We start from the raw sequence: 14,180 nt of genomic DNA on the forward strand, positions 1-14,180 counted from the left end.
TAAGGACACAGAAAATATTATCAAATATTTAAGTGACAAAAAAAGACTATAGTATAATGATATCACAATTAACACATGTGAATATACATTTATGTGTATGGAAAAAATCCCAGTCTATATGACAAATGTATGGGAGTTAATGTGGATGGTAGCTAATGTGGATGGCAGCATATTTATGTTTTTTCCTCTAAATTTTGCTATATTTCTCAAAATTTCCAAAATAAAAATTTTTATTTTCTTACTATAAATGCACATAAAACATTTTGCAATGTCTTTAGGTCACAACTATTTTTACAGTAATATGAATGATTATTAATACAAGGTATACATACAAATTTGGGTTTACTGTTCTAACGTTGTTGTGAAGTATTAATATCTATTGTATCAAACTTGAAAAATATGGAAAAGTACTAAAAAGGAAGCCATATAGCTCAGAATCCCACAATCCAAAAGTAACAAAACATTTAACATTTTAGTGAGTAGTGATAACAACCATATAATTTTTATATTTTTATTAATATATTGAAAGCAACTTAATAAATAATATTTAATGGTTGCATGACAAAGATATGCTTTTTATTAATTCAGATTCTCCTATTTAAATAGCTTATTTTTTATTAATATTTTAAATATACCCCAAGACCTGTGTATAAAAAAATCTTTGTGTATCTCTATTCCTTAGTATAAATCACTGGAAATTGGTTCACTAGATCAACAGGCATTCATGTTTCTGTTTTTAAGGCTTTTTAATACATATTACCAAACCGCCTTCTACAAAGGATCAACCAATCTACATTTTCTCCAGCAAGGCATCAATGTGGTCAATCTCACCAACAGACACAGTATGGGAGAGTGTCAATTTCTACCTGCTGATTACCACTGTTCATATATGCTCATTAACAATTTGTAACTCCTTTTCTGTGAATTCTTTATGTAAGTACCTTGCCTATATGTGATGGTTAATTTTATCTGTCAACTTGGCGAAGCTACAGTGCCAAGCTGTTGGTCAAACCAGTCTAAATGTTGTGAAGGTATTTTCAGATGTGACTAACATTTAAATCAGTATATTCTGAGTAAAGGAAATTATCCTCCATAAAGCAAACAGGTCTCATTACAAAAAGACTTAAAGACTGAGATTGGTCACTGCAAAGATGAAGGAAGTCTGACATGAGAATGCCTTCCAACTCAAAATTGAAACGTCAAAGTGTGTAAGAATTGCCATGCATGCCTGTCTGTGCATTTATGACTTGCCAGTCCCCACAATCACTGAGCCAATTCCTTTAAAGACAAACCAAAAAAACCAGCCACCACCACCAACAAATCAACCAAAGGAAAGTGAATAAAAACAAACTTTCTCTCTATAATACATGCATACATACACACACACACACTCCCAGACATCATATTGTTTCTGTTTCTCTGTACTTGGTGACAAAAGAGTGTCTTAGAAATGTTCTTAGAAATTAATATAAGTTGTCCATTTATTAAAGTTAGTGACTTCCTCCATATCCTTTATGTTCAGAAATTCCTTTTGGGGCGCCTAGGTGGCTCAGTCAGTTGAGTGTCCAACTTACGATTTCGGCCCAGGTCATAATCTCACGGTTCGTGGGTTCAAGCCCCACGCTGTGCTCCACACGGACAGTGTAGAGCTTTCTTGGGATTCTCTCTTCTGTCTCTCTCTCGGCCCCTCCCCCACTCAGTGTGCAGATGCTCTCACTCTCTCTCAAAATAAATAAAGAAAAACATTAAAAAAAATTCTTCTCAAGGCAAACTACTTACTTGTAAGTCATCTTCTACTCCTTCAGCTTCATTTTTAAATGTTGGGCATCCTAAGAAAACAGGGAGAAGTTAATTAAGCAAAGAGTTTTTGTCTTAGGATTTAGTATTATTGACTAATTAATTAAATCATTATAATAGTGTAGAACTGATCAGAGATGACTCTGGGCTGCCTGGCAACAAGTCAGATGTTGGCCACTGATACCGGCCCCTTTGTTAGTAGAACAGAGAATGAGGGATTGTTTACCTCTTCTACAGGTATTATTTCCAGTTATTTACTAAAGTGCTATTTTCTGTGAAAGCGTACTATCTGTAGCAAGTCCTACACCTGATTTTTCTTAAGTGCTCAAAATGATAGGCAGTATATATGGAATACACTCCTCTAGTGTTTAGATGATATCCACATATGTTTGATTCAATTTTCTAAATACTCTTAACCAGAAAACAGTAATTAGTATCCAAAATGAGGATTTTAGCTGCTTTCATTAAGAAAGAAAACAAATAAGCCATAAACCACTATAGACAGCCAATGGCCAATTGTTGCTATTGATCTTTGTAAACCAGTGTCTCTGTGTAAATTTTCATGGTGTTCAAAGAGTGCCTTTAGTTTTAATAAATTAATAAAGAATAACATCTTAACAAAGTATTCCGAGTTTATGCTACCTTGTGAGACACAGTTAGCATGGAGATGAGGAGAAATCTGTCCTTTGGAAAGGATTGCATAGTTTATTCCTATTGTCATGGAAGGCTAAGTAAGAAAAATTTAATGAGATTGCTGAAAGTCTATACAGTGGCTGGCAATAATGCTAACCCTCAGTATACCTTTAAAAATGTTCAAAAATAATGAGACAGACTGAGTACTGTAGTCTATTCCACTTGGCTAGAAGTTTGTAAGCTCCTCCACATTTTTAAACTGTCTTTTAAAACATGAAACCCAATTTATTTGATCCTAGGGAAAGAAATATGCTTTTATGGAGACATGAGTACAGGTCCAAAAGTAACAATAATTTAGGGAATGCAAACTGGTACAGTCACTGTGGAAAACAGTATGGAAGTTCTCAAAAACATTAAAAATAGAACTACTTTATGATCTAATAATCACACTACGAGGTATTTATACAAAATGTACAAAAACAGTAATTCGAAGGGACACATGCAGCCCTGTGTTTACTGCAGCATTATTTACAATGGCCAAATTATGTAAGCATCCCACATGTCTGTCCGCCAATAGATGAATGGATAAAGAAGAGGTGGTACATATACACAATGGAATATTATTCAGCCACAAAGAACGAAATCTTGCCATTTGCAACAACATGGATGGAGCCAGAGAGTATATAATGCTAAGCAAAATCAGTCAGTCAGAGAATGACAAATACCATATGATTTCACTCATATGTCAAATTTAAGAAACAAAACAAATGAGCAAAGGAAAGAAAAGAGAGAGACAGGAGCGCTTGGGTGGCTTAGTCTGTTAAGCATCTGACTCCTGCTCAGGTCATGATCTCACGGTTCATGGAGTTGAGCCCTGCATCAGACTCTATGCTGATGCTTGGAGCCTGGAGCCTGCTTCAGATTCTGTGTCTCCCTCTCTCTCTGCCCCTCCCCGACTCATGCTCGCTCGCTCTCTCTCTCTCTCTCGAAAATAAACATTAAAAAAAATTAAAAGAAAAAGAAAAAGAGGGAGAGAAACCAAGAATCAGACCCTTAACTATAAAGAACAAACTGATGGCTAACACAGGGGAGTTGGATGGGGGAATGAGCCAAATAGGTGATGGGGATTAAAGAGTACACTTATGATGAGCACTGAGTAAAGTACAGAATTGTTGAGTCACTATATTGTACACCTGAAAATAATATAACGTTGTATGTTAACTATACTGGAATTAAAACAAAAAGCTTAGTTATAAAAAAGTAAATCATAAATTCCAGCAGCCATGGATAATCGGTTATCTTTTTAACGTACTGGTTCTTGAACACTAAATATCAGAATCGATTGGAAAAAATTTACAAAATATACTGGTGGTACAATATATTTCCAAACCAATAATGTCAGAATCTGGGGGATGAGGCATAGGGTATCAAGTATTTTTATTTCGAAGTTTCTTGCAGTGGTTTCAGAACCACAACCACTGCTAGAGAATCTTGGAATCTTTTTCCCCCCCTCTCAATTCATAATATAATAATTTCACAATTCCTCATCACATTTGAAATGGATAGGAACTTTAAAAAAATGCCTCGCCTCCCCTCTCTAGACAGAATGATTCAAGTGGTCTCGAGTGGGGACCAGTTATTCTATTTTTCAAAGTGTCCCAGATGATTCAAATGTGCAGCCAATACTGAGAATACTGATCTAATTTTTTTAATGTTTTAATTATTTGAGAGAGAGAGAGAGAGAGAGAGAGAGAGAACCAGTGGGAGATGGGCAGAGAGAGAAGGAAGACACAGAATCCGCGAAGCAGACTCCAGGTTCTGAGCTGTCAGCACAAAACCCGACGTGGGGCTTGAACTTGTGAACCACAACATCATGACCTGAGCCAGAGTCGGACGCTTAACTGACTGAGCCATCCAAGGACCCCAAAATACTGATCTAGAATGAATTTTAGATTCTTGTAATAAAGATAAAATGACTGCTACTATTCTGTGGAAGTTTTTCTGAACTGGAAATCACTGACCGGACCAATCTCTAATCTTTTAAAATAGCTGAATGAATGATTTATTTACAACTTCATACGCTATCAGTACAGACTTGTACTAAGCATTTCCATGCTCTTGCCTATGGTCAGTCTCATAATTCATTCATTTCTTCTGAATTTTTCTACCAAAATGCCATCTTCAAAATATACAAATCACAATGCTAATATATTTTGATTCAGTTATATTATATAGAAAGTAATTTCTATTTGTAGAGACAATTTTCCTTCTTAATTAGAAAAACAAATCAATTATAATTATAATTTATATTATAATTATAATCATATAATTATCTTAATTATAATTTCGTTAAAGGGAAGAAATGGGCTTTAAAGTGATTTATTTTTGCTTAATTAAGCAGAGGCCAGTCTTACATGTAAATACATTCTTCTTCCCTTTAAAACCTGCAAGCTTTAGGGGTGTCTGGGTGGCTCAGGTGGTTAAGCAACCAACTCTTTGATTTCGGCTCAGGTCACAATCTCATGGTTTATGAGGTCAAGCCACACGCTGGGCTCTGCACTGACAGCGTGGAGCCTGCCTGAGATTTTCTCTCTCTTCCCCTCTCCCACTCATGCGCTCTCTCTCTCTCTCTCTCTCTCTGTCTGCCTCTCAAAAGAAATAAATAAACTTAAAAAAAAAATAAAATAAAACCTGCAAGCCTTAGAGTTAATCATCTTAACAAACTGGCAAAATATGCAAAGGGATAGATGGAGCTGTGGTCTCTACCAATTCTCAATTATGAAACCAGATAAAGAGTTAAGAACAGTTTTAAGAAGGGGTTTTTGCCACAGAAAAAAATAGAGTCTACATATAAAAAAGAGAAAATTTCTAATAACCAAATACAATCGAACACTGTCCTTGAACACTGCAGGGGTGAGGGACACCAACCCCAGTTCACCCCCCACAATGTAGTTGAAAATCTACATGTAACTTTTGACTCCCCCAACATTTAACTACTAATAGTCTATTGTTGACCGGAGGCATTACCAATAACATAAATAGTTGATCACACATACTCTGTACGTTATATGTATTATACACTGTATTCTTAGAATAAAATAAAATAGAGGACAGAAAATGTTACCAAGCAAATCATAAGGAAGAGGAAATACATTTATGGTACTGTATTGTAAAAAAATCCACATATAGTGGGCCACCACCATTGAAACCATGTTGTTCAAAGGTTAACCATAATTGATTATTAGAAATTTTTGCTTTTTTATAACCCAAACAAGGATATGACTGATGTAACAACACACAAGGATTCTAAATGTTCTGTTCTCCTCTTCTTTATGCTCTTACTTAAAAACATCTGAATTATATGATGGCTGCTACTGATGGCTTCAAGACAATGCATGTAATTGGTATATATATTACAATGTGACAAATATAAAACATTTAAAAACCCATTATTCTATCTTTGCCTACAGTGAGCTTTCAAAGTTAATCAATCACCTATCACAAAAGCGGACTTGCTTCAAGTCACTCTATTATATGTGATAAACAAAATAAGGAAATAGTCGAGAAAACCTACCTTGAGAAATATCCTCTATAGCTCTTCGAATGCCTCTATCAAAAGCCCTAGCATCAGCAGGACTTTGAAAGGTAAGGCCAAATTTCTTATCATCAATCTTCCAGTGGTGAAATGTTGGGGTGACCTTATTGTAAATGAGGTCTTTTTTAAGCATACATTCCAAAACCACCTGCCAAAAGGTAAATGCCAAAGATTACTACACATTTATCAAATCCTCTCATGTAGCTCTTAATTAAAAAACAAGGTAAGAATAAGAAATAAAAAAAAAGTAAATAAAATGAAACCTGCAAGCCTTTGCTGTATTTTAGTAAATTCATTTCTCCCCTTTATTAAAATAGAGGTCTTGCTACTTAATCTACTTCATAGAATCACTCGATACAGAAAAGAAATGGAATTAAAGGGGATTCTGGGAAGATGGCAAAGTAAGAAGGAATCTTTCTTCCTACCTAGACAATAATTACACTGGCAGAAATCTGTCTGATATAACTATGTTGAACTCTGAAGTCTGTTGAAGGTGAAGGCTTGTAACTCCCAAGGGAAGCCATGGCCAGTAAACTGTGCTCAATTCTGATCAATCTCTGCTATGAGTACAGTAGCCGCTACCCATACCCCGTGGCAGGAATTGTGCACATGTTCCTGGAGCGGCTTGCATACAAATTTCAGGAGCCAGGTTGCATAAAAAGAATCCTGTCCCCCAAATACCAGAAATCCATGCTCTGATTACCGATGGCTGGCTGATTAGAGAGGTGTAGACAAAGAGGAAAACACCCATAGTTGTTATACCTTCTCTTACTGTTCCAAGTTCTTCCTCAACAGAATAAAGTCATGTCCAGGTTATTTAAAGGATCAGCATCCTTTTTTATTCATCATTTTTTACTTTTTCCCATTTGGGGTACCAGATACTAAAGACTAGGACATTCAAGAACAATTGTATTCATGGGGAAAATTAGAAAGTGACTATGCATACCCAGAGAAATACTCAGAAAAGATACACAAAGACCTAAGTTTACACTTTAGGCAGATTCCCAGCATAGAGACAACCCACAACAATACAACAACAGCAGCAGCAGCAGCAGCGGCAGGAGCAGCAATTCTTGGGGAATGGGGACAATCTAATTTCCAGAGTTACCACATTAATAGATTCAAATACTCAGTGTTTAACAAAAAAACTCAAGGCTCACAAGAAAATAGTAAATTATTTTTTTTTCCTTTTCTCAATGAAAGGAAAAAAGAAAATCAACAGACACTGTCCCTAAAAAAGGCCTGATGGCAGATCTATTAGACAAAAACTTAAAAAAAAAAACAAAAAACCTCTCTTAAGGATGATTGAAGAACTAAATGAAGATATGGAGAAAGTTAAGAAAACAGTGTACAAACAAAAATGAAAGTATTAATAAAGAGAGAGAAACCTAAAAAGAAACTAAGAAGAAATTCTGGGGCTGAAATAAAAAATTCACTACAGAGATTTAAAAGCAGATTTGAGCAGGTGGAAAAAGTATCTGCGAACTTGAAAACAGGACAATAGAAATTACTGAATCTGAAGAACAGAAAGAAAAAACATTAAAGAAATGCAAACAGCTTAAGGGACCCAGAGGACACCATCAAGAGGACCGACCTACACATCATAGGACCTGTAGAAACAAGAAAGGGAAAGGGGCAGAGAGAATATCTGAAGAAACAACAGTTTTAAAACTTCATAGGTACAATGAAAGACATCAATATAAGCATCTGACAAGCTCAACAAACTCCAAATAAGATGAATTCAAAACAGAGCCACACAGAGACACAGAGAGAATCTTGAAAGTAGCAAGAGAGATGCGGACAGTCACTTTCAAATGATCCTAAATAAAAACAGCAGCAGATTTCTCTTCAGAAACTTTGAGGGTCAGAAGATAGTGGGCAGATATGATCAAAGTACTGTAAGAAAAGAGGGTCAAAAAAGAATACTTTATCTGGCAAAACTGTCCTTCGAAAGATAAAAATTAAGACATTCACAAATAAACAAAAGCTGAGAGAATGGGTTACTACTGGATTTGCCCTGCAAAAAAAGTTCAAGGACATCCTACATAGTGAAATGAAATAACACTAGACAGTAACTTGAAGCTGTATGGAGAAATAAAGATCTCAGTGAGTTAAGTGCAGGAGCATTTATAAAAGCAGTAAAATTGTAACACTGGATTTTAACTGCAGTTTTTCTTTTCTGTAAGATTTAAGAGACTAACACATTTAAAGAAAAAAGCAATTAGGAAAAAGCTAGGTATTATTGTAACCTTGGTTTGTAACCCCAAATATTGTTTTCTACAAAATATAAGAGACTAATGCATTTAAAAGAGGCATTAGGAACATCTAGGTGGCTCAGTCATAGGTGAACGTCCAACTCTTGATTTTGGCTCAGATCATGATCCCAGGGTCATGGGATTAAGCCCCAGGTCGGGCTCCATGCTGGAGTGGAGCCTGCTTAAAATTCTATTCTCTCTCTCTCCCTCTCACACTCCCTTGCTCACACTCTATCTCTTAAAAGAAAAAAAGCGTTTTATTTTGATGAGGTACCAATAGTTCATTTTTGCTTTTGTTTCCCTTGCCTCCGGAGATGTGTTGAGTAAGAAATTGCTGTGGCTGGGATCAAAGAGGTTTTTGCCTGCTTTCTCCTCTAGGATTCTGATGGCTTCCTGTCTTACATTGAGGTCTTTCATCCATTTTGAGTTTATTTTTGTGTATGGGCTAAGAAAGTGGTCCAGGTTCATTCTTCTGCATGTCGCTGTCCAGTTCTCCCAGCACCACTTGCTGAAGAGACCGTCTCTATTCCATGGGATATTCTTTCCTGCTTTGTCAAAGATTAGGTGGCGATACATTTGTGGGTCCATTTCTGGGTTCTCTATTCTGTTCCACTGATATGAGTGTCTGTTTGGGTGCCAAAATCTGTAAAGAACCTATCAAACTCAACACCCAAAAAACAAATAATCCAGTGAAGAAATGGGCAAAAGACAGGACTAAACACGTCTCCAAAGAAGACATCCAGATGGCAAACAGACACATGAAAAGATGCTCAACATCATTCATCATCAGGGAAACATAAACCAAAACCACAATGAGATACCACCTCACACCTGTCAGAATTGCTAACGTTAACAGCTCAGGCAACAAAAGATGTTGGTGAGGATGTGGAGAAAGAGGATCTCTTTTGCATTGCTGGTGGGAATGCAAGCTGGTGCAGCCACTCTGGAAAACGGTACGGAGGTTCCTCAAAAAATTAAAAATAGAACTACCCTATGACCCAGCAATTGCACTACTAGGTATTTATCCAAGGGATACAGGTATGCTGTTTCAAAGGGGCACATGCACCCCAATATTTATAGCAGCACTATTGACAATAGCCAAAGTATGGAAAGAACCCAAATGTCCACAGATGGAGGAATGGATAAAGAAGATGCGGTATATATATACAACGGAGTATTACTCAGCAATCAGAACGAAATCTTGCCATTTGCAACTACATGGATGGAACTAGAGGGTATTATGCTAAACGAAATTAGTCAGAGAAAGACAACTATCTTATGACTTCACTCATATGAGAAATTTAAGATACAAAACAGATGAACATAAGGGAAGCAAAAATAAAACAAAAACAGGGAGGGGGACAAAACATAAGAGACTCATAAATATAGAGAACAAACAGAGGGTTGCTGGAGGGGTTGTGGGAGGAGGGATGGGCTAAAGGGGTAAGGGGCATTAAGGAATCTACTCCCAAAACCATTGTTGCACTATATGCTAACTTGAATGTAAATAAAAAAATAAAAAAATAATAATTAAAAGAAACACAGGGGTAGTGGAACAATATAAAATGTAATACATTAATATGGTAGAAAAAAATAAAAGTATTTTATCATGAATAAAAGCATGAGTTTATACTTCTGGGCATTCAATTTATATAGATATAATTCTGTGACATCAACAACCGAAAGGGGTGAGGACAAAGCTGTAAAGGAGCAGAGTATTTCTGTATGTTATTAAATTTAAGCTGGTATAAATTCAGGTTAGAGTGTTAAAACTTGAAGATACGAAATGTAATCTCCATGGTAACCACAAAGTAATAGCTATAGAATATACATGAAAGTAATTTAAATATTTCACAACAATCAATGCAAACATAAACAAAGACAGAAATGCAAGAAATGAGAGATAAAATGCTGTAAGACACATAAAAACAGCACAGTGACAGAAGTCCCTCCTTATGACCAATCATTTTATTATTATTATTATTATTATTATTATTATTGGTTTATTTATTTTTGAGAGAGAAAGAGAGAGAGAGTGAAAGCAGGGGAAGGGCAGAGAGGGACAGAGGATTGGAAGCAGGCTTGTGTGAGCAGCAGCCAAGTCCTATGAGGAGCCTGAATTAACAAACTGTGAGATCATGACCTGAGTCAAAGCCTAACTCTCAACCAACTGAGCTGAGCCACTGGGGTTCCCCTAATCAATCACTTTAAATGTAAATATATTTAACTCTCCAATTACAATGACAGAGATTGGCAGAGTAGGAAAAAAAGCACATAATCTAACTATGTGCTTTTTTTTTTGTTTTTTTAAATAATTTCTAGGCCCAACGTGGGCCTTAAACTCACGATGCCAACCAAGATAAAGAGTTACACGCATGCTCTACTGACTGAGCCAGCCAAGGCGCCCTCAACTAGGTGATTTCTCTAAGACACTTACCTTAAATCCAAAGATACAAATAGGTTAGGGTGCCTGAGTGGCTCACCTGGTTAAGTGTCTGGCCCTAGATTTCTGTTCAGGTCATGATCTCATGATTTGTCGGTTCGAACCTCACATCAGGCTCTGTGATGGCAATGCGGAGCCTGGTTGGGATTCTCTCTCTCCCTCTCCCTTTTTCTTTGCCCCTTCCCCGCACTTGCTCCCCCTCTCTCTTTCTCAAAAATAGATAAACTATAAAATCAAATTTTTTTTTAAAACTTCAAAGATACAAATTGATTCAAAGTCAAAGGATGGAAAAAGACATCCCATGAAAATAATAAGCAAAAGAGAGCAGTGGTAGCTATACCAATATCAGACAAAAGACTTTAAATCAAAAAGGTTATAAGAGACGAAAGAGGACATTATATATTAATAAAAGGTTCTAGAGAGCAAGAAGATGTAACAGTAAACATTTATGCACATTATGACAGACAATAAAATATATGAAGCAAAAATGGACAGAACTGAAGGAAGAAATAGACAACTCTACAACAATAGTTAGGAGATTTCAACAATTTACTCTTAATAAATAGAACAACTAGACAGAAAATAAGGAAATAGAAGACTTAACATAATAAACCAACTAGACCTAAAAGACACATATGAAACTCTACCCAACAATAGAATATACAGTCTTCTGACATACACATGGAACATTTTTCAGGGCAGACCATATGCTAGGCCACAAATTAAATGTCAATATATTAAAAAATATAGATATCAGCAGCGCCTGGGTGGCTCAGTCGGTTGAGCGTCCGACTTCAGCTCAGGTCATGATCTCACAGTCTGAGTTTGAGCCCCATGTCGGGCTCTGTGCTGACAGCTCAGAACCTGGAACCTGCTTCGGATTCTGTGTCTCCCTCTCTCTCTGCCCCTCCCCCGCTCATGCTCTATCAAAAATAAATAAACATTAAAAAATTTTTTTTAAATATAGATATCATACAAAGTATCTTCCCTGGCCACAAAGAAATCAAGTTAGAAATCAGTAACAAAAGGAAAACTAGAAAAAAAATCCACAAAACTCTGGAAATTAAAAACTCACTTTTAAGCAACCAATTGATCAAAGAAGAAATCAAAGGAAATTTCAAAATACTTACAGAATGAAAAGAAAAACAGCACAGCATATCAAAACTTATGGTTAGGGGGGGTGCCTGGGTACCTCAGTCAGTTAAGCATCTAACTCTTGATTTCAGCTCAGGTCAAGATCTCATGGTTTGTGTGTTTGAGCCCTATTTTGGGCTCCAGGCTGACCACGTGGAGCATGCTCGGGATTCTCTATCTCCCTCTCTCTACGTTTCTCTCTTTGTCTTTCAAAAAAATAAATACACTTAAAAAAATAAAAATAAATAAAAGGCATTTTAATTTAAAAAACATAAAACTTATGGGATGCAGTAAAAGCAGGGCTAAGGAGGAAATGCATAGCTATAAACATACTGAAACAGAAGAAAGACTTCAAATCAACAACATAACTGTACAACTTAACGAACTAGAAAAGAATAACAAACTAAACCCAAACCTAGCAGAAGGAAAAAAAATAATAAAGATCAGAACAGATATAAACAAAATAGAAAAATGAAGGAAAAAAACCCAGAAAAATCAATGAAACCAAAAGTTGGTTTTCCAAAAAGATTTAAAAATGTAACAAATTTTTAGGTACGGTAAGAAAAAAAAGAGAAAAGATGCAAGTTACAAATATCAGAAATGAAAGTAGAGACATTACTACCAGTGCTATAGTAATAAAAAGGATTATCAGTGAGTATGAACAATTGTACACCAACAAAGTGGAAAACCTAGATTAAATGGATAAATTACTAGAAACATAAAATAGATCAGGAATAAGTCAGAAACAAATAGTAGAAAATCTCAACAGACCAGTAAGTAGTAAAAAGACTGAATCAGTAATCAAAAATCTCTCAACAAAGAAAAACCCTAGACCTGATGGCTTCTCTGGTGAATTATACAAAAAATTTTAAAGAACAAATACCAATACTTCTCAAACTTTTCAAAAAAATTCTAGCTCATCGTATGAAGACAGCATTACCCCAATATCAAAGCCAGACAGTCACTACAAGAAAATTATAGACCAACATCCATTATGAACAAGGATTCAAAAATCCTCAATCAATATTGGCAAACCAAATTCACCATTAAGTGGAATATATATACTATGACCAAATGGGATTTATTTCTGGAATGCAAGGACAGTTCAACATATGAAAATTGATCAGTATACCACATGAACAGAATGAAAGGGGGAAAAAAAACACATGATCACCTCAACTGATGCGAAAAAGGTTTCTGACAAAATTCAGTTATCTTTTCATGATAAAAAACACTCAATGTATCAGGACTAGAAGGAAACTACCTCAACATATTTGACAATAGTGCCAACAACATTCGCTGGGGGAAAGGAGTCTTTTCAACAAATGACTGGATATATTGGGAATACTAGATATCCACATGCACAGGAATGAAGTTGGACCTCTACCTAACATGAAATTAACTCAAAATGGATCAAGGACCTAAATATGACCTAAAACAATAAAGCTCTTAAAAGAAAACATAGGACAAAAACCTCATGACATTAGATTTGGCAATGATTTCTTGGATATGACACCAAATGCAGAAGTAACAAAAGAACAAATGGTGTACCACTGCATACTTCTTCCCAACTCCATATGCAGCGATTTCATATTGATTGAAATCAGCCACTGTGGGAGTTATGAAAATACTATATATCACTGCCCTCCCTCCAACCCCTGATGGGGAGCTGTTAAACCTTTATCGGCACAGCACTGAATATAATGATTTTTGATAGTTAGTCTTGTTAAATCTGGAATAAGTGACTAAGAAGGTGGCTAAATTCTGTACTGTCTGGTTAGAGGCAAAGTAATGAAATTGTCTCAAGGGTTCTGTTTCCTATAATTTGATCATTCTACATGTATTCAAAAAGGATTAACATTTTTTTGAGTTTTCATGTGTTAGCACTTTGCTATGGCATTTTACAGAGATTTACTGTTTGCCTATATGGAAAAAAACAAGTCTGGTACTATAGTTATAACATGAAAATATTACTACATTAAATCTTAGTTATGAATATTGAATAATTTAATAAAGAATTAATTCATTAATTTAATAATGAATATTGCTGATTAACTCCTCTCTTAAATTTTCCAAAGATTTTTTTCCAACTATTTTATCTCGGATAAATAAAATCTACACTCATCTTTACCACTTGTTTACAAATGGCATCTATTTTTTAGAGGCTCCCAAAACACACAGAAAAATTAGTTTAAAATGTTTTAAAATACACTATGAAAAAGGAAGGATAATAAACTAGCTCTTTTAACTTACACAAGTACGTATACAAGAATGTGTTCCACCTAAAAGTCATGTAAATATTGAGCCTACACATCATACCAAC

At 35.6% G+C, this 14,180-nt stretch overlaps 1 protein-coding gene across 1 annotated transcript in view; it reads right to left on the reverse strand.

Moving 5' to 3' along the window:
- SPRED1 (sprouty related EVH1 domain containing 1) overlaps window positions 1-14,180 on the reverse strand; it is a 137,031-nt gene that overhangs the window by 37,357 nt on the left and 85,494 nt on the right. The window contains exons 3-4 of the mRNA XM_042942455.1: window positions 6,005-6,173; window positions 1,780-1,829 (exon numbers count right to left, since the gene is read on the reverse strand). Of these exons, the coding sequence (XP_042798389.1) occupies window positions 1,780-1,829; window positions 6,005-6,173 (219 nt within the window). The remainder of the gene's footprint in view (window positions 1-1,779; window positions 1,830-6,004; window positions 6,174-14,180) is intronic.

This window comes from Panthera leo, chromosome B3, assembly GCF_018350215.1.
Source record: "Panthera leo isolate Ple1 chromosome B3, P.leo_Ple1_pat1.1, whole genome shotgun sequence".
Taxonomy (NCBI): Eukaryota; Metazoa; Chordata; class Mammalia; order Carnivora; family Felidae; genus Panthera; species Panthera leo.